We start from the raw sequence: 22,683 nt of genomic DNA, 5'->3' as shown, positions 1-22,683 counted from the left end.
AAGCCCCTGGCTGATCAACCAGATTCCTGTGGAAGGACCTTTGAGGCAGGACAGATTCTGACTGAATTCAGTAGGGCTCTGTGCAGGCCAAAGGTCTATCCAGTTGTATTCTGCTAGTGATCAGTCAGAGTCTAATACTGTATCTATTTTATGCTATGGTAGTAATACATATTACTATTCATATCATTTAATAAGGCACTTCTTAAAAAAAAAAAAAAGTCCTCAAATCCCTAGGTCATTAGAACATAGTTGGGGACGGGAGCAGAAAGAAACCTCTTCTCTGTTAATTTGACATACCAGGAATATTGCTTACTGTTGTTTGTGTTATAGTAGTCCTAAAGCAAAAACCTAGTGTCCTGCTTACTTAATACAATGGTATCTATTCATTTCAGGATGTTATATCTATAAAGCATCTGATAATATGCATAAATTTATATCTCTCTTGATTCCTTAAAAAAGTTCAAATATTTTGGACCCAGATTTGAGGTGATATATCTGACGTTATTAAGTAAGCTAAGGAATACTATTGGCACTGTGTCTGTGCCGGGTTACCACTGCAAACAATTGATTGCAAGCAAAATGGACACTAAGTTTCAGCTATAAGGTTTACTCTTCAATAATTGATGGCTTCCACACCTGTGCAGTGACGCCAGCTTTCTTTGCTGAAAATTTTGGCCTCGGAGCAGTAAACAAAGATGTGGTGGTTTCTGGCTTAGAAAATGCAGAGTAGCCGGTAGGTGCATATGATTCATTTACTGGGATAGAGGCGTTTGACTGGAACGAAGGTTGTGAACTGTAGGCTGGCACAGAGTACACTGAAGATGCCCGGGCATTAGTAGGAGAGCCAGCACTAGGTGGTCTTAAAGGTAGAGCTTGCTTTGAAGTGGACAGCTTCGATGTCTGCTTAATAGCAAGGCTTTCCTTACTACTAGGAGGTTGAAAAGTAAATAAAGATGCATCGAGTTGATAGGGTTGATGTTTCATAATATCTAAAGCATTGAGACCTTTCTTAGGTTTTCTTTTTGTATTTTTGGTAGCAGCAGTGGACTTAGAGGAGGGCTTGGTAGCAGCAGGAGGATAAGATGGGCAGTGGATGGGATTATAAGCAACAGGTGGAGGTGCTCGGACATTAGATGAATATTTCCAAGAAGCTGGTAAAGATGGAGTTGGAGATGAGGCTCGTGCCATGTTTGCCTGCACAGTCTCTGAATCTACCACATACTTCTCCATTCGAGAGTGCCTTCTGGCAAATAGCTGTGCTCCTTTTCCACTCATAGCTGGTGGCATCTCAAAGGGTGGCTTTGTTTCTCCAGCACTTGGTGTGACTGGTGTCTTGGGTGTATGGTTTGGGCTCGCTAGGGTTGCCTGAGGCCCTTTGAAAGGACCAGCTAGGTTGAGAGTACTTGGGGGATGGACAGGAGAATGAGGATACTGTGGAGATTTGAGTGGTGCCGGATATGCTGCATGAGGTGAGGCTGGTGCTGGGAAAGAAGGAGCTTTGTTAGAAGCCACAGCTGAAGGTGACCAAACTGGTGAAACTGGAGTATCAGCAGGAGGAGAGACCTTGAGTGAAGGCTTTGGAGCAACAGGAGGAGGGGCCTTTTGTTTAGATGCTTGAGTCTGCATGAAATTGCAAGCTTCTGCTCCCAAACTGAGGTAGTCTTCTTCAGGTCCTGACTCAAAACCAGCTCCAGTACCTTTTTTGCCCTCTGCATTGTGCACAAGGGACAACAGGGCAGGATTAGGACTGACCTTGGGTGCTTCTTTGAAAGTGAACATAGGTTTTGAAGTGCTTCTTCTCTTTGCCTCTTGTAGTATCCCAGTTCTTTTGGCTGGCACTGCAATCCTTTCATCTCTGGATGCTATGTGTTCTGTTGGCTCAGTGGGTGACCACACATTTGGGACAGCTCTGCTGGCTACAGGAGCTGAAACAGGTCTGTATAAAGCCTCGGGTGGTGGGCTAACAGAGCAGTAAGGAGGTGGTGCTGGTATATCTGAAAGAGGACTAGCGACATTTCTTATGGGTGAAAATGGTGCAGCTGCTCGGTTTTGAACCCCAGAAGGGAAGGGTTTAGCTGTTTTATTCGAAGATGCTGCTTTTTGAGCTTCAGAGGACTGAAAAGAGAGGCTTGTGTCTGGTGCTAAGCCAAAGCCATTTTGTTGTACAATTTTGCTATGATTCTGGCTCACGTCTGTGTAGCTTTTGCTCACACAGGTCTGCTGTCTTGACATTTCTTCCTCTTTTGTTTGATAGACTGAAGAGCTTACTTTCTGGAAGTTCTCTGACACGGTGGCTTCCCTTTGTTCCTCTGTGTGCACTGTGCGTGCCTTCATCTCCTCTTGCTCAGCTGTAATCTGATCCATCCTCTGCCGTCTCTTAGCAAACATGAGGGCCCCTTTACCTGTGGTCTCTGGAAGCGTCTGCATCTCGTCTCCACTTTTTATCTTCTTTTCAACCTCAAGTAGACCACTGTCCCAGTCAAATGTCACAATCTTACCGTCGTTGTCAATGTCAGAGAAGAAATCTTCATCTATTTCTGACTCACTTGTTGCAAGCAAACTCACTTCAAAAGTGTTTTCTTTGTCCCCCTCCTCACCTTCACCTTCTTCACCCTCGTCTTCGTCACGTTCTAACTCCCCAGTACCGTAGCTAACTAAAGTATACTTCCTTGCCCTTTGACGACGCTTCTTGAACATCAACACCCCCTTGGAATTGGGATTGGGAGCTGCTGTCAGCAGCAATGCAATACTTTTACATTTAGATTTGGCTTCTTTGACCTGCTTCTCTGACAGACTCTCACTTCGCCGGAGCCCTGTAGAAAGAATTGAAGTGCACATTTAATTGCATGCGGCCCCGAAAAATACAAGGAGACTAAAACCAAATATTTCTGCATTCATCTGTACTGAAATTTACCCATATTAAAACATTTGTTTTCTTTTGCATGGAGAGGACACTATACTTAAGCTTTTCCCACAAAATGAACTGCGTTGTAAATTCTATACCCAGCATTCCTTAGAGTCACACCCATGCAAGTTCAAAGGCTACATCACTTTCTTTAGGACTTTCTTAGTTCAAAAGGAACGTTACATGTGATTTTATTTCTAGCGTTCTCCATTTTTATTCCCATAAGTAATTGCAGCAGTGGCAGGCAGAAAATACTTTCTCCTTTATTCAATTTCTATGATCTGGTATTTACCAAGTGCTTGACCACAGTTCCTAGGCTTACAGCAGACATTCCCAGCCAGCCAGGCCCATCACTGCTTAACATCCGAGGCCAAATGAAACTCAGTGTATTTTGTCTGATGGTGGCAGCAGCTTCTGCCATTTATCTGTTTATTTTACCCATATGCATTATAAAATGTATATCATTGATAAAAGTTTGTATGCTGTATTAGCTATTTAAAAGCAAGCGTACATCCGAAAAGGCATACAGTGAAACCATTAGCATTAACTTTCAGCCCCTTGGAAGACATGAGAGTTTGGCCATGGTACTCAATGAAAGGAGGTATCAGTGTTTTAACAAGTATTACTTGCCTGAAACATATCCAAAATTATGTAGGATGTAACAGCTCCAGAATAGTTATTTTAAAAATGTTGCAAGAATGAATATACATTTAAGAACTTAACCGAGGAGGCTTAACTAACTTCTCAAGAGTATTCTCTAGCATGTACCAGTAATGCATATTTCTTAAAGCATAAATAATTGGTTCTCATCAAGTCATGTGAAACAGGAATAGATGCAGCTGTAAAGCTGATAGATGCACTATACATCAACGTGACTGCTTTCTTGTTATGTGTCCTGGAGCATGTGCCTCATGGGGCAGCGCTAGTCAGGTGGCGTCCCTGTTTCTTTCCCTTTCTTATATTCTACCATCGCATCTCATGAATGACAGCCTCAATAGCTTCTCCCTTTAAAAAAAGCTAGAATTTAAAGCTGTTCCTGCTTTGGAATGTTCCCCTTCCACTTAATTTCAAAAGCATGCCTCTGATATATGAAAATAGAACAGTAAATTATTTAGTATCTTTTGCTAGCATAAATAAGGCAAATTCATTAAAGCAAGCCAAGTGATGTATTTTCTCTTAATGATCCTTTTAGCTGTGTCAGTAGATGGAGTCTGATACTTCTCCTATTAAAGGTAATTGGAGTTTTGCCATTATGCCAGATGACAGCGTGGCTGGACCAATGGTTTGCACAAGAACCTACAAAAGAGAAAAGAGCACAGCACCCAAACCAGCATTTTGTAATATTTTATTGTGAGAGGGCCAAATCACAAAATCCTTGGCTCAGTCCTTTGATGATCCAAATGCTTACAGTAGTCACTGAAGACATTTTCCAAAAGTGTGGGCTTTAGTGTTAGAGTGCCTCGGCAAACAGAAGGCATGTAAGTTCTATGCTTTGAAATAAACTACTTGCATCAGCAGTGAGGATTTTTCTGGGACGGGGATTCAGCAGGTACCCCATACAGTTCTGTGGAAAGCAAAATTGAAACTTTTCATTTTGCTAGCGTATTTTTTCTTAATTTATCTGGATAGTTATTTAATCAATAGTTTCAAAAGATGGGAGAAGAAATGTTGCCTGTTCCAGTAAATAGAATCTGATTACTATCTACAGGGCAAATTTCTGCTAAAGAGATCAAATACCTATAATAAATGTTCTTCTCTAGTGTAGCCTTAAATGCTGCATTATAACTTCTAATTTTACAAAAAACATGCATAGTGTTTGCTGCATACAGATTATTCACCTAGGCTTGGAAATTTGTTCTAATGTGTAGATAAGATAATGATAATAATAATAATAAGAAGAAGAATAGCAACAAACATTTTTATCGACTAAATCAGTGGTTCCTAAGGATAATGACCTGCCACTAGATTAGAAGGAATTGAGATTGTCATAGTTGCGATGGGAAAAGGACAGAATCTATGTCCTACTTGACAGCAGACTTTATCATGTAATATGTAGTTCGTTCTTTGTACTTTTGCTTTATTAGAGAGGCACTGCAAGTAATTCTTTCAGACAGACAGGCACAGTCCCACAGTTGGTTCTAACTTTGCAGCCAAAATGTAAAGCATGTGCACTTTTCTTTTATGCTTCATTTAATATGCCAAAAAATATGCGGATTGCATACAGACACTTAGCCATAAGTAACTGCTTAATCTACTTGCCAATAAGATACAAATGGTTATCATGCTAAAAATATGCTTACAGAGGAATTAGCAGAGGGTTAGCAGACTAATTCCAACACTGCATATGAAATAGCTTGTTGCTACAGTATATCACTGCACACATTCAAGCACCTTTGACATACTGCTACTAAATCCCCAGATGGGATTCTTAACATTGTTGGGAAAGAGCAAGCAACCAATGGAAAGGTCCCAAACGAATAAAATAATAAATAGGTAGATAAAATAAATAATACATATCTGCACTCAATTAATATTGAATCCAGTCGCAATTTTACTTTCATGTGAACTTCTTGGACACATTTTGAAGCTGACCTCTGGGTATGGGAGTCAGAAGAAATAACATGTTCACTTTACAGTCTAGAGAAGACTGACAAAACTGAAAGGATCATGTAACAGTTATACACATGCTAGTGTCTGTCAAAATCTCTTCTGCAGGCAGTATCAAGCTTTTCTACTATCCTTTTTTATTAACTTCTAAGAGCAGTGGCATGGCTTTGATTTTAGATGATGCAAATGACAACACAAAGTTTTTGCTATAAAAGGAGAAACCACAGGATTCACTTAGACATGTGCAAGCAACTTGCTTTTTTTTGTTAATATTCTACAGATTCCCTCTGAATATACATTAGAAGACCAGCGGAATTCAGCCTGTTTTGGAGATGTAAGTAATTTTAGTTGGACTAAGTCATGAGTTAATTTCAAAGTGGAAGTCAACTAAGCAAAGTTGTTCAGCACAGCTAAGGCATGGGTATACTCTTGGCTCATCACCGGGACCATTGTATTACCCTGAAAAAATATATAAAGCAAGAGCAGAAACATCATTTAAAAGAGAAAGACAGAGGGAAAGTTAGAAAACTGCAGAAAAAACTCTAAACATTTTTTTTTCTAATTCAGCCTTAATTCTGAAATTATGTTTAAAGTTACAAAAGATACCCTCAGGCAGTGCAAATTATTAGATGGGACAGACTTACTTGCGTGCCTTGCCCTGTGCTTGAGAGGTCTGTGATCCCTTTCCGAGTGCTGGTTGTCTTCTCCCTGCTCTGTGCCTTCTGATGAGATTGCAAAGGAGAGGAGGGAAGGAGGTGCTTCTGACTGCCCTCCTTCCACTTGAGAATCAACACACCCCCTTTCAGCTAGAGACCTGGGTGCTTCCTTCTCCCTGTCTGAGCAGTCTAGGATCACCTCCACCCTGGGGAGAGATGGAGCTGCACCTTGGATCCTCTTGACCTCTTTGCCACTGGAAAACTGGACTACTTTGCTTGACCACTGGATGTTGCCCTCTTTCACACCCAGGGGAATTGCAATTACAGGGCTAGTCCCGTCTTGTTGTACACTGGGTCCTCTTCCTGAAGGGGTGCGTTTTTCTGCCCCTGAGAGTGTCACAGCAGGAACATTGGTGCCCTTGTGCGTGTCATTTGAGAGGGACAACTGCAGCTCAACCATAGTACCTGGCCTTCTTTCTTCTGTCTTCCCTCTGAAAGCAGCCTCATCTGTCACGAGCACTTTGGAGGTGCCTGTCACTTTAGGAGTAATTCTGTGGCTTTGTGTGGTCTCTTGTTTCGTTTCAGAAAAGTCTATGTTGGTTTCTCCTGCTCCCTGGTGAGTCTCACTGTATATCTCTGTGATGCATAAATCTCCATGGGGTATCTCTTTTGCTGTGTTAATTTGCAGTGTAGTACTCTCCCTATAGTCCTCATTTTTTATGTTATCGTGCTTTCCATTTTCTCTTTCAGCACTCAAGGTTTCATTTATTCCATTGGAGGATCTGCACATACATAAACAAGTAATTCAAGAAATTAAGCTGCTGTAAACACAGCAATTGTAAGTACAGTAACAAAAGCAATTTCTGTATAGTATTTTTCCCCTATATTAATTGCGGTACTTGCTAGCAGGTCCATTTAAGTAGAAGAATTATCCCAGAACCTAGAGCTCTTAAATTGAAGCATATTTGTATCTTCCAAAATTCTTCAACTTAACGATTCAGCAAGCGGGAAATTACACTACTGTGGTAGAACTATGATCCTGCTACCATCCTTCTGCAATGTTGAATGGATATCATTCCTAACATCAGTATGCTTTCAAAAACACATTTCTGTTATAGTGTTTGCAGACAAATGCTGCTGAGACTTCTGGAACAATACTTCTTCATATTTCACATGTGCATGAGAAAATTAACTTCGCACAACACCAGAAGAGTGGTTAATTTTTTGCTCCGTGATTACTACTGCAACTGTTTTAGACACCATCCTCACATATAGTTCCTGTCCCAAATAGTTTACTTTCTAAGGAATAGATAAGTACTGAGTGAGGATCAGAGGGAGGGGAATGAATACTTAAAATACACATTCAAAGAATTCCTTTGAATCATCATCCTTGTATATCACGGAATAATTAAAACATCCTGCCTATTCCAGTGATCCAGTGAAAAAGGGTAGTGAATGCATCCAATATTTTGTAGTTATTAAAAATTACATACTTCTAACTGGCAAACGTTATTTTCACTTCCTGAAACCTACTATGTAGCTCCCTTTTTTAACCTATTCATCCCTCTGGCCCCATTAGGCTGTTTTACTGGTGTTAGGACTCCTAATGTACTCTCTAGCTTCTTCTTTCAGTACTCTGGGCTGTACTGACTACTGTTTATTAGAGAAGAAACCATTCCTGCACAGCAAGACTGCAGCATGTTATTAAGGCTTTCTGTTGACTAGAAGGTAGCAAAGTACTTTTTCAAATAAGGGAAGCAGTGGGTACCCTAAGTAAAGTATTAATATCTAGTATGATGGAGATTTCTGAAATCAAAAGCGGATCCTAGGTGTTCCGAAACTTTGGAACCCCCTACAAAGAAAGGCTGGAGGAAGCAACAGAAGAAATAAATCACTGAAGAAACTTCAATATTAGTTGATCTTCTAGCCACACAGCCTACAGTTTGTAGCAGTCTGGGTCTGCCTCAAATAGCACAAACTATGTAACATCCTTTAAACCACATACGGAGCTACATAAAGGTCAGACAGATTTTAATTTAGGGAGCTCCTTGTGAGTGTCACTGGATTCTATCGTATTATGCTATTTGGATGATCAATTGTACTGTTCTTAAGTACAGATAAATTACAGAAATCTGTAAACATTTCCTTGTAAGATATGAGACTGGGGGCTGGGCCAGCTAAATGTTAGCCTTTATTGGTAGCTGAGTGATTGTGTGTATGTGTGAGAGAGAAAGATTTCCACCTTAAAAGGCCCTTGCTACTTATGGATATACTTCTACTCTATATAGACATAAATGTGTATCTGTGTGTAAAGAGGCAGAATACTGGGTCTGATCTCTTTTTTGTCATTTAAGATTCTGTTTTGTCAAATTATTATTTTTGTTCCAGGTCTTTCCAGCTCACTGCAGGAACAACACCCCTGGTATAATTCCAGGAAGGAAGCAGGACTCATGGAGTCAGCGCGGCAGGGTTTGTCTCAGAGTCATGTTTTACTCCCTACATGGTGCATTTCATTTTGGTATGCACTGAGCACACTCCCTATTCCCCCTAGAAATTTTCTTTCTAGACTCAGCAGAAGCCCAAGAGTTGCTAACACTAGTGTGAAAAGGGCAGGCTAGCATTTCTGTTTCTGTCCCCACTCTCAAAGTTTCCCAGATACATCTGTTCAGCACTTGTCGGGAAGGTCAGTAAGATGTTCCCCCACATGGCATCTGGAGAGTGCCTGCCCTGCAGGGTGTCTCTTTCCTCTGATCCTGTAAACCAAAGATTTTGTGGACACTGCTAGTCAGTAAACTACTGTGGTTTACAGAGGATTGGGAAAACTTTTTGTAGACATCAAAGGCCAAGTAGCTTTTTAAAAAATAGTTTACAATCCTAATTTTCCTCCCAGTAAGCTTAGTAAGAGCAGAGTTAGGCCAACAATGAACGCCTATGAAAATCTCATCCTTCATGCAAACAATTCAGAAACAGTCAGCAGCTTCCCAAAGAGAAGTATTCTTCCCTGCCAGTGAAAGATGCTTGGATGTAAAGATCGCCATTGGAACACCACTTTAACTAGGTATTATTCTTCCCTCATGATTTCCAACATTTTCTTGAGATGGCTCCTAACAAGTGACTACTCAGGAAAGGAATGATTTATTTCTCATTGCTCTCAGAGGATGTGAAGACTCTTCCTGAAAAATCCTCCAGGTGGTAGTGCTGAGAGGGCTACTACCGATAAAGGAGGTGGCAGGGGAAGAGAAGTGTGTTAGTTTATTCTTCCATATCCTGGAATATACTGACAGTAGGGGCTGGGAGTTGGGGGAGGTGAGCTGATGAGAAGAAATTCAAAGATTCTCACGGTGAATTCCTTTAGAACATTTTAGTCACTTTCAGAGTGTTGAGCAACTGCAATTTTCTTAAAATTTCTAATAGACACAGTTTCATTCATGAATTATGTGGTCTAAGCACTCTGTTGTGGTTCTGATTTTCAGGACATGTCTTGCTGGTTGCCATACATTCAAGCAGGGACAACGGAGTCAATGGAAGATGTGCTGTCACTTTGAGCTACAGTGTACTGTGGCCTTCAGACCAACTGAAATATCAGTTACAGAGCAGCAAAAGGCAGGAGTCAAAGCATACGGAGCTATTTCTATGGCTGCAAAGAAGACCACAAGTACCATTTTTACAAGTGCAGTTCCAGTAGTCATGTTACGAATTAAAAACACAAGAATGCAGGTACCACATGAGGAGCATTCAGATGGTACACTGCTGAACCAGAAACAAGAGCTATGCACTATGGAGAAGGTAAGCTGTAATCCTCAGCTGTCACTGTTCCCCTGATCTCATCACATTGATTCATTACTCAGCCCAAGACAACATGTGCAGACAGGCCATGCAAAATGTCTGTAATAAATAAAATGACTACTTCTTGAGAGCATCTTGTTTCAAAGTCAGGTTGTAACTTTGAACTACTGGACACTTTAGGAAAGTTCCTTTGCACAGGCTGCAGAAACCACAGAGGAATTTCACATGCTGTTTAGACATCCCTGATAACCAGAGACAAGTGCCTTTTTTGCACCAGAGTCCTTTCAGTGACACTGCTCTGTTAGCTGTTGTGATTAATCCTGACCGCTTCTGTCCTCCTGGTCCTTCCTGTGGGAGAGCAGACACAGGGAATCGCAATAGCTCAGGGAGGAGCCATAATTCCTTACAAGGAGTGTGGAAGTCTCAGGTCTTTTCTTCCTCTGCTTACCCACACTGAAGGCAATTCAGAGTTCATCTTGTCTGAATTCACAGTCTGGGGAGAATGTGCTTACTGTAGGTGGTCCTGAACTCAAGGTTGCTTGCATTACACTGATGGCAATTACAGAACAGGTGTTAGAATAGACTGATGTGCAGTGAGCAGTAATGCTGGCTTGCTTGCAAATTTACATGAAAGTTCTCTAAGAAGCTCAAAGCATTTTCAAAGAAAAACAAAATTCACTATCACTGTTTTAGAAATGGAGAAGCTGAGACCCTGAGAGTTCTAAGTGACTTGCACCTCCTCATCTAGTAAAGTGTTAACAGCTACAGAAATAGAATTCATGATTTCCAGACCCTCTCCCCCTCCTGACTACTAACACATTTTGCCACCCAAGAAGACCCTTTACCATGTCATCATCGAGGCATATCTGTGTAACACGCTTTCTGCATCTATACAGCCTTTGCTTTTTGTAAGCATCACTTCCCTATCTATGGGGAATAACAACACTTCACTACTTCAAAGGGGTGGAAAGAATAATTGAATGTAAGAATCTGCAGTATGCAGATGTGGTAGTGGACACCTTGTAAGTATTAAGAATACTTCATAAGAAATAAAATCATTACATTTGTAGACTGTACTCTGATTCTATGTCTGAACTGTACTGTTTGATTTATATACATTAATTCCTTCAGATCAGATACTCTTGTCTTCCTACCCTTTTCCATACAGACAAGCAGAGTTACAGACATAAATAAGAGGAGTGTCAGAAGCTCACAGTATATGTCTGCAAAATGAGCGTATTCAAAACCAGCATTTTCCATGTGGTTCACTGAGCAGAATTGCACCAAAGCATTCTGAGCATTCCTGTACCTCTTGATAAGCATCTGCAGGACGTCAGTCAAGCTTTCCATCAGAACGATAACTTCAGCATACGTTAAGTCTCCACAAGGCTTGCCATTGATAGACACCACCTCATCTCCCTCACACAGTCCAGCCTTAGCTGCTTTGCTCTTGCTGCGAACCTACAATGAGTGAAAAACAAATTCCAAATTGCACAATTAGTGTTCATTTGAAAACAACAGCAATCATGTCCTCAACTTACTTTTGTCTGTACAGAAGAAAAAAGATCAATATTATTGATCATAAATTTCTAGTAACACAAATTGATAACTTGTCCTAGTTGAGGTTAATACTGTTCTGGCCAGTATTAACAAATACAAAAGCTTCTGCTACTGACCTTATGAGCTAGATATCAAACAGACTGGAATTTGTTTTAAAAAAGAAGGAGATAGAGAAGTTTGGGACAACAATCCATTGATCTGAGCTTAGCAGAAATGTAAAAAATCTTACTAGTTTCTCCCAAAATCAAAGACTACCAGAACTGAAATCTGTGCCAAGATTTTAAAAGAAGAACGTATAACCTCAGGCTCTTCTGGGCAGAATGTCAATATCTACATGCTGTTAGAGCTGTAGGTATACAGACTTCTGGTATACTGGACACTTTTCCTTAGATGCTCAGCTGTAGGTTTAGCTGCCAAACTATAAACATCTGAATCACTGGAGATCCTAAATCCATGTTTAGTCATCTGAGTAAGTGCTGTGATTTATTAAAGTTAAGACACGCCTCTCATGGTTTAACCTTCCCTGTTAAGTACTCATTCAAGAATCTTATGCAGCTTGGTTTTTGGTGTTTCACTTCTTTTTCCACTGGCAGCATGTTATAACTTATCTTAGACTTTGTATAACAAAACCTAGACAGCTTTAACACCACTCAAGGTATGCCATACAGTTGACTGCTATTTTTAAAGTACATATTTGGCAAACTGTGCATTATATTAATCAGGATGCTTGCAGGAGCCTATTTTAGAACGACACATACACATAAAAGGGCTGTCCTTGGGTTCTTTGCTCTCAGTCTTCTACCTGTTGGTGTGAGTGCTTTGGCCTAATACAATATTCAGTTGGTGGATTGATAACATCCTTATTAATTCTCATAGCATTTTCTTGAAAAAAATTCAAAGAAATAGTATAGTTCTACCACACAGCAGTCCTCACTGACTCTAGGAAAGTTACTTCTGATGTACACCAGATCTGAGGGTGCAGCTGTCCCACAGACGCATGGAATTATCCCCAATATACTATTAGGCAACTGGTTTCGTACCCAAGACCCAGTTCTGGAGGCAATTTTGAAAAGTTCCTTGGAGTCAGGATGATAGGTGGAATAAAGAGTGAGACTGCACGTTTTTCTGTGGCGGGGCCATATATCTTTATTGTTTCAATTTATACATACCCATATGTCATATTGTGGCTTTTAGAGCAGTGAAGAAACAGAAGCCTGGTGCGTACAGAAGCGAGTTTCTACCTTGCAGAGTTAACATTGACAAATATGGAGTGGTATGCTGCTCTGTTTATCTTGCCTTAGGCAAGAGCATAAACATCCTTGTGCTTTGGGAAGAAATGACAGTTTAAACAGTGTTTAGAATGTTTTGCTTCATATATGCACTAGGATATGGGCTGAGGTTTTGTTATTGTTTTTTTTTAAATAGGAAGGTATGCTATTAAAATTTTACAAGACATCTTAGGCCTGAATGTAAATATTTAATGTGGATGCTAGGAAGAATTCAGAGTGACCCTTTTTCAAAAAATATGTAAACAGCAATTATAGCAACATATGAACTCTAAAATAGCATAATGTGATACTTAGATTGTGAGAAGAAAACTTGGTTTCTTTATTAAGTGTCTGAGAATTTGGGGTCAGTTCTGTGGTAGATTACCATCACAGCTGTCTCAGGAGAGAAACTGTTACCCATTTCATAACTTCAGTGACTGATGTCAAAAAGCAAAAGTACAAATGTACCATGTTAATTGGTCTACATGAATTGCTAGACAGCTCAACCGGTTTCGTAATTTTTTATGGTAGCATTCAAAGAAAAAGACAAGGGCATTGAATTTCCTTTAAAAGTTTTTGAAAGGGCCTCTCAGTCCATTTTGCTGCCTTGTGAATGTTGAAAGATCACAATTATGAGATACTTGGACCTTCATACAAAACCTCAGCCCCTTCTTTGATCGCACAGGAAAGAAATTACTGTAAGTTGCTACACCTCACTCTCTGGTAGCATTTCAGTTCATATGCACATTAGAGCAAATTTCCTGTCAGTATTACGTTTCCAGGTTTATCTACATAAATGAAAACTTTACCGTGATTTTGCCATTGCAGGATCACACTGCACATGCTGTACATATTAATGGTTCTCCTGACTGTACATCAGCCTTTTTCCCAGCCTCCCCCAGAGGCACCTGTGCCTCCCAAATTTGAACAATGTCTGTATAAAATCACCTCAGTATTATCCTTTTTTTGGGGGGTGTTTCTGTGGTGGGAATACAAGGGAGGAGAGAGCACTGACAAAAAATGAGCAAGGGCAGGTTGTATAGTAAATTGCAGCAGGTTGCTGCTAGGGTAGAAATGTAGGATGAATATTTGTGTTATTTTAGCCTCAGGATGACTGCCTTGCCAGGCAAGCTGTAATTGTTTCTGGTTTTGTTTATTTGGCTTCACTGGAAACCCACAAAAATGAACGAATAATTTATTCATGTAAACCAAAACTTTTCAGATTTCTGGGGCGGGGTGGGGGGAGAAGAACAACAACAAAAAAAATCCAAGAAGATTTGTGGAAAGCGGGATCTTCCTGGTAAACTATGTGCTTAGTGGACAGTTTTCTCTCAAAGGAAGTTTTGGCAGAAAGCCTTTGACGAGCCCACTGGGAAACAAAAGCTGCCTTAGCAGAAGTACAACTTGGCCACCCAGGGGACAGTAAGAAACCTTTATCCAGTTCTTGGGAACTTGGAGCAAGGCATATCTGGTTCTTAAGCAGAAGAAGGTTTTTCCAGAACTCGGGATTCCTCTTGCCTTATAGTGCAGCCCAGGCCTCCTCAGTTACTTGTTTCTTCTATCTGCTTTGGGTTGGAGTTTTCTTTAGGAAGGAAAAATGTTTTTTGTCGTAAAATTTGCAAATGGGGTCTCACTACTAGAAAAATATATTTGTAAATATTTTTTAAATGGTCGCAGTACCAGTATAACGCAGTGAATGCTGAGCTTGTCAACACACCAGCTGCTCCTTTAGCCCACCTTCCCCTGGTGCTGCCTGTACTGCTTTTCTGCTCCCCCTTAATCAGGACTCTTCCTTTTTATTATTCAAGTTTTATATCATGTGTTCATCAGAATGCTTTAGTTTTCTTCCAATCACAAAATTTCCAATGAAATGGCAATGGAAATATTTACCCGGAATTCCAAAAGTTTTAAGGAAATCATTGTACAAGATGTATTGGCATTGCAGTAGTACTGACTTTAGTCAATGCTGCGCATGCTCGGCACGTAAGGAGTTTTAGATTTCTGAATTTTTACCAGTATTAAGGTGTTGTATATAAGTGGTTGTGCATAAAGACTTCAGGTTATTCTGAGCCATTTTTTATAATATTCTCTAATTTCAGGTGTTTAGATCACTGTTGCTAGAGGGTGTGAAAAACAGTGCTGGATTACTTGGACAATTTACCTGAAGTACGTAATTTTTTTGGTCCCAGATTACTCCTATATCCAGAAATTCTCACTATCAGGAGTACCCCTTGCTGCTTCAAGTGTCAAGTGCCGAGCAATTCCTCATATCCACAGAGACGTTCATCTTAGGGGAAAGTTCCTTTGTGAAGAACTCAGTCTGGATGCTTGCTGTTGTCTGAGCACCAAGGAGGAACCAGGACCCCGCTGCGAGCAGTGCAGCAGGAGCCCGCACAAGCAGCAGCAGCAGCTCTGCTCCCTGGGATAGAAGGCCACAGGGGCTGGTGGAGGGCTCCTCAGCCACTCACCTGGCACCTACTCACAAGCAGCTGCTGCAAGGAGAGACTGGGGGCTGTCTAGAGGCTCTTCAGGAGGGACTGTAAAGACTTGGGCTGGAAACTATGAGTCAGTAAGGTCTGGGTGCTGTGACACACTGGTGACAGATCTCATCCCAAAGGCACAGGTATGTGGGGGGAAAAGTGTGGGATAGTAACTTACTGTGGGTTGGTGGTAGCTGTGGGATGCTGCTGGGGCTGGAGTAGTCGTGGGTGCCTGCAGCACATGGCAATTTCCGTTTCTTAACCACTGAAAGATGAATAAACTGAGGGATACACAGTGGCTGTGCTCATTCTAGCGTGGGGCAAAAGAGGGGTTTTGTAGGGAAAGCTAATGCTGAGTGCCCAGCCTTTGTGCTGTGTATGCTGTAGTGTTTTTACTTAAACTAGCTCTAGTCTCATTCTGTCATCTGGAGACTCCTTGCCAGGTAGCAGATATTAGATCTGCTCCTTTGATTTAATCTGAAAGCAGTTTTGTTTGTACAACCCAAAACTGTTCCAGGCTGTGAAACTACATATGGTAAATGTTCAAGAGAAGGGTCCAGGGAGACCTTATAGCAGCCTTCCAGTACCTGAAGCGGCCTGCAAGAAAGCTCGAGAGGGACTCTTTACAAGGGCATGGAATGATAGGATGAGGGGTAATGGTTTTAAACTGAAAGAAGGTCGATTTAAATTAGATATTAGGAAGAAATTGTTTACTGTGAGGGTGGCGAGTCACTGGCACAGGTTGCCCAGAGAAACTGTGAATGCTCCCTCCCTGGAAGTGTTCGAGGCCAGGTTGGATGGGGCTTTGGGCAACCTGCTCTAGTGGAGGGTTTCGCTGCCTATGGCAGGGGGGTTGAAACCAGATGGGGTTTAAGGTCCTTTCCAAACCAAACCATTCTATGATTCTAAATCAGAATAATACTGAAACTTAGTTCAAAAAGCATAATCCTGATGAAGCTAAAAAGCTGAAGTCAGTGCACCTGTTACTTGTTGTGGCCGCAATGCACAGACAGCAACTGGGGCTCAGCTTACCAGCTGATGATCTTGGTTGTGTGTCTGAGCCCTATAATAAGCAGATCAGAGAGGAGGTATGTTGAACCTGTAACAAGGTCAATGAGCTGTAGTTTAAAGTGAGGCAAATGGACTTGTGTACACTCTGCAGTGCTGGTTCTCCAGTTGCGCAACTAAAAAATTATTAGGATATTTCATGGTCTTTCTTTTACCAGTGACTTTTGGGAAGGATGAGGTATATCTTAATCTTATTCTGTTGTGCTGCTAGGAGTATGCACCTGTATCTGGGACATGTGTCTCAGTGATGTGCTTCAGATGTAGCCTGACTGAGCAATCAGGCTCAAAGATTGCTCAGCCTCACTGAGCAACCAGTCTGAGAAAATGAGCAATCTGAGCATAAGCACCATCTGTGTAGCTTAAACCTTTATCTATTAAAGTGAGACTTCTGTAGCTTTAAAATAGACGTATATTTGCACAGTAATATTCTCAATTCAAAGCAAGCTTTCCAAACCAAGAGTTATTCTCAGAACTATTTACTGATACTTTTTCAGTTTGCCAGCAGCTTTTAGGCAACACAACAGAAAATATTGCCACTGGATGTAGTGGAAATACACTTTTCTGCTATTTGAGGTCCCTTGCTCATACAGACAGAGTAGTTTCTTCCATTGAGGGGTCACCTCTGAAACAGCCTGTTCTGCTGAATATCCTGATTCCTGCAGCCTCTTCTGAACTGTTGTATGGCACTTGAGGCTTGAAGTCAGGTTCAGCAAACCTTATTGACAGGTGTAAGTCCTCAGTGTTAGTCCTGAGTCTTTGATGGCTGGCCTTTTATTTTGTTATGATGAAACATGTTGCCCAAAATAGCATGGCTTACCAGGCAAATGGGATGTCTGTAGATCAGTTGTCCATCTTCATTATTGTTTACTACTCCAGTTATGTCTGTTGCAAACTCTACCAACAGTGACTTTGTGTTTTCTTTTAGTCTCATGATTAAACATCAGTAAGAGAGGGTGAAGGGTGCTTAACAGGGATATGTCCTTTGGCTGCTGTTATGCCTCTGTGGAGTGATGATTTCCAATTTAAGGTTACCTTCTCAGACCCAACAACTATCCAGCTTTTAAAGCAGTATTTTTTACTACAGTAGCAAACTGTGCCCTTAGATATTTTGTGGTGGCCTATTTTCTGTTTAGAAAAAAAAGAAAATTAGTCTAGACCTTCCCATTATAGAGAAATGTTGTAGTAAACTTTTATTCTAGAAGCAGGTTCTATCTACCTGCCACTTTACGTGACTTTCTGTATGTAACATTAAGATTTTGGTATCTCTCTTCAGGGATTGTCTGGCAGGTAACTGAGTAACCATGAGTGTTTTTTTAGTATGAGGAGGTTTCTAAATGCTTTTTTTTTCTTCTTTCCCCAGGTTCTAGCATGTAGTCTTTACACTAGTTTGAGGCGGGAATATGCAACTAGGGGGTAAGCACAATTAAATCTTTTCACTTGGTGTCGGTACATTGTTTCACACTTTTAAGTACAAGTGTCAATTTTGTTTATTTGTGTTGAGAACTGTTTCTGGATACAGACGTGTGTTGTGAATGAAATGACTGTTATAAGGGGGGTGTTAATTTTCCAGAAATACTGATTGATTCACTGTTTGAAAAAATACAGGTCTGAGCACAGAACAGATGTCTGGATTCTTAGATAGAACTATTGTATTGTATTGTCAGTGAGATAAAAAGGGAAAAGAAGCAGAGATAATAGGTATCAGTATGTGGGAAAGGGGAGTGGGGCTAGGAGTGTGGAGACACTGCCTCTTCTTTCTTTGTTCATACTAGCATTAAAACAAGTGCTTGATGGACTCTTTTCATAAGTAATATTTTCCCTAAAAGAAACAACTTAGAATTCTAACATCTGACCCCTGAATACAGATCTGATGTTTCTGAATCTCAGACTTTTTGGATACAGTCAGATATCGTAACTTTAACAGAAGGTAAAATTCAGTTAAAAGTCCAAGTTCAATGGACTATATACCAGAAATAAAAAGGAAGTCAACTGACTTGAATATGATCTAGTCTTCACCATAAAAGAGGTGGTGATTCAGAAGACAAGGACAGTGAAGAAGTGATCCAAAATCTAAGCAATTAAACAAAGTTGTATTCTTTTTGCTGACAAAGTGGCAGATAGTACTACATGTGGAAGTACACAAGGTGTATGTGGAACTCGGCTTTGCCACTTAACTAAGTACAGCATAGTGTTGCTACAATTAAAGGCCTGCTTACTAGTTGCTGTAATGAATTTAGCTAGCTAATGTGTTTCTCTTAAATATGTTTAAGGCCTGCATAAATAAGTTAATGTAATTGATACTTAGTTTAATTTTATCAGGCACTAGCTCATACTTTCCAGAGTTACTTTTCTCATTAATTGATTAGCTAGGTGTTAGTCATGAAGTTCAGGATCAGGAATCAAAGATCAGTGCTTCCTGTAGACAGTATTTAAAAAAAAACAACAACAAAGGCACTTCATCTCTTCTATTATAAACCCTACAGCAAAGGCAGTGGCTAGTAAATGAATTTAACTATATTTAAAAGTTATCTGCTTCTCTAATAAAATTAACAATGTACAATGATTTATGATGAGCAGAAGCACTGAGTGGCACGGTTGTTAGTATATTAGTGGGTTTAGTTGTATGAAATTGGAGAATTAAAAATGAAGTTACAAATTATCTGAATTCAGGCATAGTTTATAAATTGGGGCTCTAGACAAAAAAGTAACCTTGAGTTAGTAACCTTTTTGGTTTTTAGATAGTCTGTACAGTAAGTTATGCCTACCTCATAACGTGTGGGGGTTTTTAGGGATCTCTGCAGATCCTTTAAATAGCTCGGAGACTTCAGGCTGGTAAACACTGATCTTGCTTCATCAAAATTCTGGGTCTCAGCTCACAACTTGGTGCAAACCAGCAGTTGCCTGTGATCCTCAGTCCAGAGCACCAGCCCTTCCACCGACAATGTTCTGAACCTTCCCAGGCAGGTGGTGGGATGGGTGTGAGGCATTCCATAGTCACATAATCAATAGAGGTCATGCAGTGACAAACTTGCATCCCTTTTTGGTTTTGTTAACTCAGATTTACAATGAGAAGAACATCCAAGTGTATTTCCAGCTTAACACTTTCTTCCCCGTTCCCAAACTTTGCTATCACAAGCTATAGCATCATGGGCTATATAAATGCAAATCTTATGAAAAAGGTGACGTGTTTCTCCTTTGCATGTACTTTTATATAGATATTAGTACCCATCCAAAAATTCACGTATGAATTCTCTGTTCTCTGGCTACGTAGCCATCTATTAAAAAATACAGTCGGTGACATAAGCCTTTTTGTGACCTTTGCAATCCATAAAGGTCCAGTCTTTGCCTTCCATCTCTAAACCTGCCACTATTTAGAATTATATTTATAGTTTTAAATGTCTATGTTTGGTCAGCTCTATCTGAAAACAAAATGTCTATATGAACATGCCATTCAGCTCTTGAGCTCCCTCTGGGTTTTCAAGCACATTGAGTTAGTACCCATACAACAATTGATCTGTTGTATAGACAGACTTAATGCATAATAGCTTTCTGTTATGTGGTTAACATGCAACTCCTATTCTATCCTATTAAAATAACAATATTGTCTTCAGCAAGAAAGCAAAAGTCTTCACAGCTATTACCTTGCCAGCTCTTCCACATATTTTGAGCAATGTTTTGAACACTACAACTAAATTTGTCTAAAATTCATCTCTTTAATACTGTGTTTGTGAAGGTCATTGGTGACACACAGATATTGGAGATAATGCCATGCTCCAGATAGACAGCTGGGAAAAATCTTAGGTCAGAAAGTATTTCGTTTTCCTGGGCCACATGTCAGGGTAACAAAACAGGGCAAGCTGCAGTTGGTTATCAGACCTTGTATATAAAGAGAAAGTAGTTGTCAGTAGATAGAAATATAGAGCAGACAGGACAGAGTCATCAGATGTTCAGAAAGGGAATTTGAGCCACTCGCAGATTTAACTGAGTAATGGTAGCATAGTTTAAGAGTTACTTGAGAGGTTTTCAAAACCATATAATTAGGAAATGTTCTTTAGGGAGTGTATGTAGAATTTGCACAGTAAGACTACTGAGACCATGCAGATGTCTGTTAATTACTTGGGTTGAACAAAGATACATCTAAGCTATCTCCTGAGTACTTTTCCTGAGAGGAAGCTTTGAATAATGAAGTATCTTTGGCTTGCAAGGTAAGCACAGATTTCCCCTCACCAAATGTTTCCCAGTAACAGGATAATGATATTGGAAATTTGGCAGTTCAGCACACTCTTTTCTGCTTCTGGTCTTAAGGAAAGTCTCCTAGACACATCCACTGTTGTAGAAATGGCTTTCATGTCTGTCTGTAAAGCTAATTATATTTCTAAATGGGCTTTAAAATGAGAAAATACAACATTAGAGAGATCAAAGGAGACATAAACTAATACGTTCAGACATATTTTATTCCTTAATGTTCTTTACTGTCTGATACAATTCTTGAACTGTTGGATTAAATCTAAAAAGTCTTTCCAGAAGGTGAGGTAGGATGTTACTCTTTGAGTTCATGAGAGTGCTGTCATTGATTATGACCAAGATCATCATTAGAAAAGTTGAACAGTGGTATAATATTATGGTAGTTTATGGCAAAATATGTGATATAGGATGTTAAGCTACATAAAGTGAAGGTAGTTTTTAACTTTAGAATCCATTGATCTAGTTGCCCAAAAGGTTCTGGATTTACTTACCAACTCACAGCTAAAGCAAAATTTTTATCATGGTTTACTCAAGTAAAAGTTCATGGGACTTTCTTGCTGAGGGGTGAGGGTACCATCTAGTTATTGGTTAACTTATCGTTTAAGTCTGTCTCCAGTCAGTCCTCCTGTTGTATTGTACATGTAAAATCACACTTCTTGAGTGCACTGGTTCAGTTTGATAACTGTTGTCTCCTCCTTCCCGTAATGTTCTCTTCATTGTATATTCAGCAAATGCAGTTTGGTACAACTCTTATACGTACTGTTGTGGGAGAGTTAAAGAACACGTTTGACCATTTATGTATTGACGGAGCACTTGTGCCATTTGGAACTAGACAGCAGACTGATTTCAGGGAAAAGAAAAGCCTGCTCAAATTCCCAAAAGCTTTGCCTAATGTACTAGTGTATCATCTTGCTAGCGGCTGCCTTTCTCTGGCAGAAATCCAAAGTTAGCAGCTGAAGAAGGGATGAGATAATGACCTCTGAAATATTGATCTGGTATGCTGGCGACGCAGCAAATTTCCCAATAGCGAGCTTGGGTACAGCACTTAAAGTCTATTACTCATTTTGTACAACACATCTAGTGTGTGGCCTGGCTATGGATTATCCCTTTTGGGGTGTACTACTGCATACTTGTAGTGTCAAAACTAAAATGTTGTGCTGATTGTCTTTTTCACTAGTGCTGCCAGTGAATTGGTGAATATGCGTCAAGGAGAGGAACGATGCCGTTGCCTCTCAATAGTGTAGCTGTGCATTGCTGGCTCTATTTCCTTTCCCCTTTTCTTCTTGCCCTGCTTGAATAGTGACTGGCTTTATGCTTCCTGGCTTATTTTTAAATCCTAATCAACTTTGATCTCTCCATGAACATTGTAGCTACTTGTTCATTTCTTCTTTCCCACAGTCCCCTGTACAGAGAGATAATCGAATTGTCAATGCTTCTTTTGGGATTGAGAAAATAATACATCTTTACTGAGCACTTTCATATATATATATAGGTAGCATCAAAAGTCTTTTACTACAGTATAACTTATGGCCTGGAGAAAAGAATTTCTGTGATGATAAGGTTAAATGAGAATAAATAGAGAATAAAAATATCTATATTATCTGCTACTGAACACTTCAAGGCAACGTTGGAAGCACTGCAATAGACTGTCCCTGTGGTAAGCATATCCACTGCCTGATCATGCGCTCAACTATTCTCACTGATACAGCAGTGGAACTGCTATATACTTGCACTATTAGTATGGTCTTAAGACCATACACTAGGTGTTTCCATTAGAAAAAGTGGCACATTTGTTACACCAAAATTGTGATTAAAGGACAGGTAAATGACAGGTAAAAAGCAAAACCTGCCATCTGAAAGTACTTATCTCCTGGTGGTGCTAAGATAATAATAGGGTATATGAACACTTTTACAAAGAGAACAGTGTTTCTAGCCTAGACTAGGCTGCTGGTAGTAACTAAAATTTTAAGCATTTTCAGACCTGCAATTCAGTTTCTTAAAAAGAAAAGGAAAAGACTGGATACTTTTTCTATTCCTCCCCATAAATGAAAGGGAAAGGGGAAAAGGTGGCCATATGATTCCTCTTCTTTTAACTGTGAGATACATGA

General features: G+C 40.1%; 1 protein-coding gene across 4 annotated transcripts in view; it reads right to left on the bottom strand.

The window, feature by feature from the left end:
• SYNPO2 (synaptopodin 2) overlaps window positions 1–22,683 on the bottom strand; it is a 92,965-nt gene that overhangs the window by 18,806 nt on the left and 51,476 nt on the right. For 3 of the 4 annotated variants that reach the window (XM_010306401.2, XM_075751018.1, XM_075751019.1), the window contains exons 2-4: window positions 11,264–11,415; window positions 6,157–6,950; window positions 637–2,813 (exon numbers count right to left, since the gene is read on the bottom strand). In XM_010306401.2, the coding sequence (XP_010304703.2) occupies window positions 637–2,813; window positions 6,157–6,950; window positions 11,264–11,415 (3,123 nt within the window). The remainder of the gene's footprint in view (window positions 1–636; window positions 2,814–6,156; window positions 6,951–11,263; window positions 11,416–22,683) is intronic. The other variant, XM_075751020.1, reaches the window with a different exon arrangement.

Source organism: Balearica regulorum, chromosome 4 (genome assembly GCF_011004875.1).
Source record: "Balearica regulorum gibbericeps isolate bBalReg1 chromosome 4, bBalReg1.pri, whole genome shotgun sequence".
Classification (NCBI taxonomy): domain Eukaryota; kingdom Metazoa; phylum Chordata; class Aves; order Gruiformes; family Gruidae; genus Balearica; species Balearica regulorum.
The sequence above is the reverse complement of the archived record's forward strand: the minus strand, read 5'-3'. Positions and strand labels throughout refer to the sequence as shown.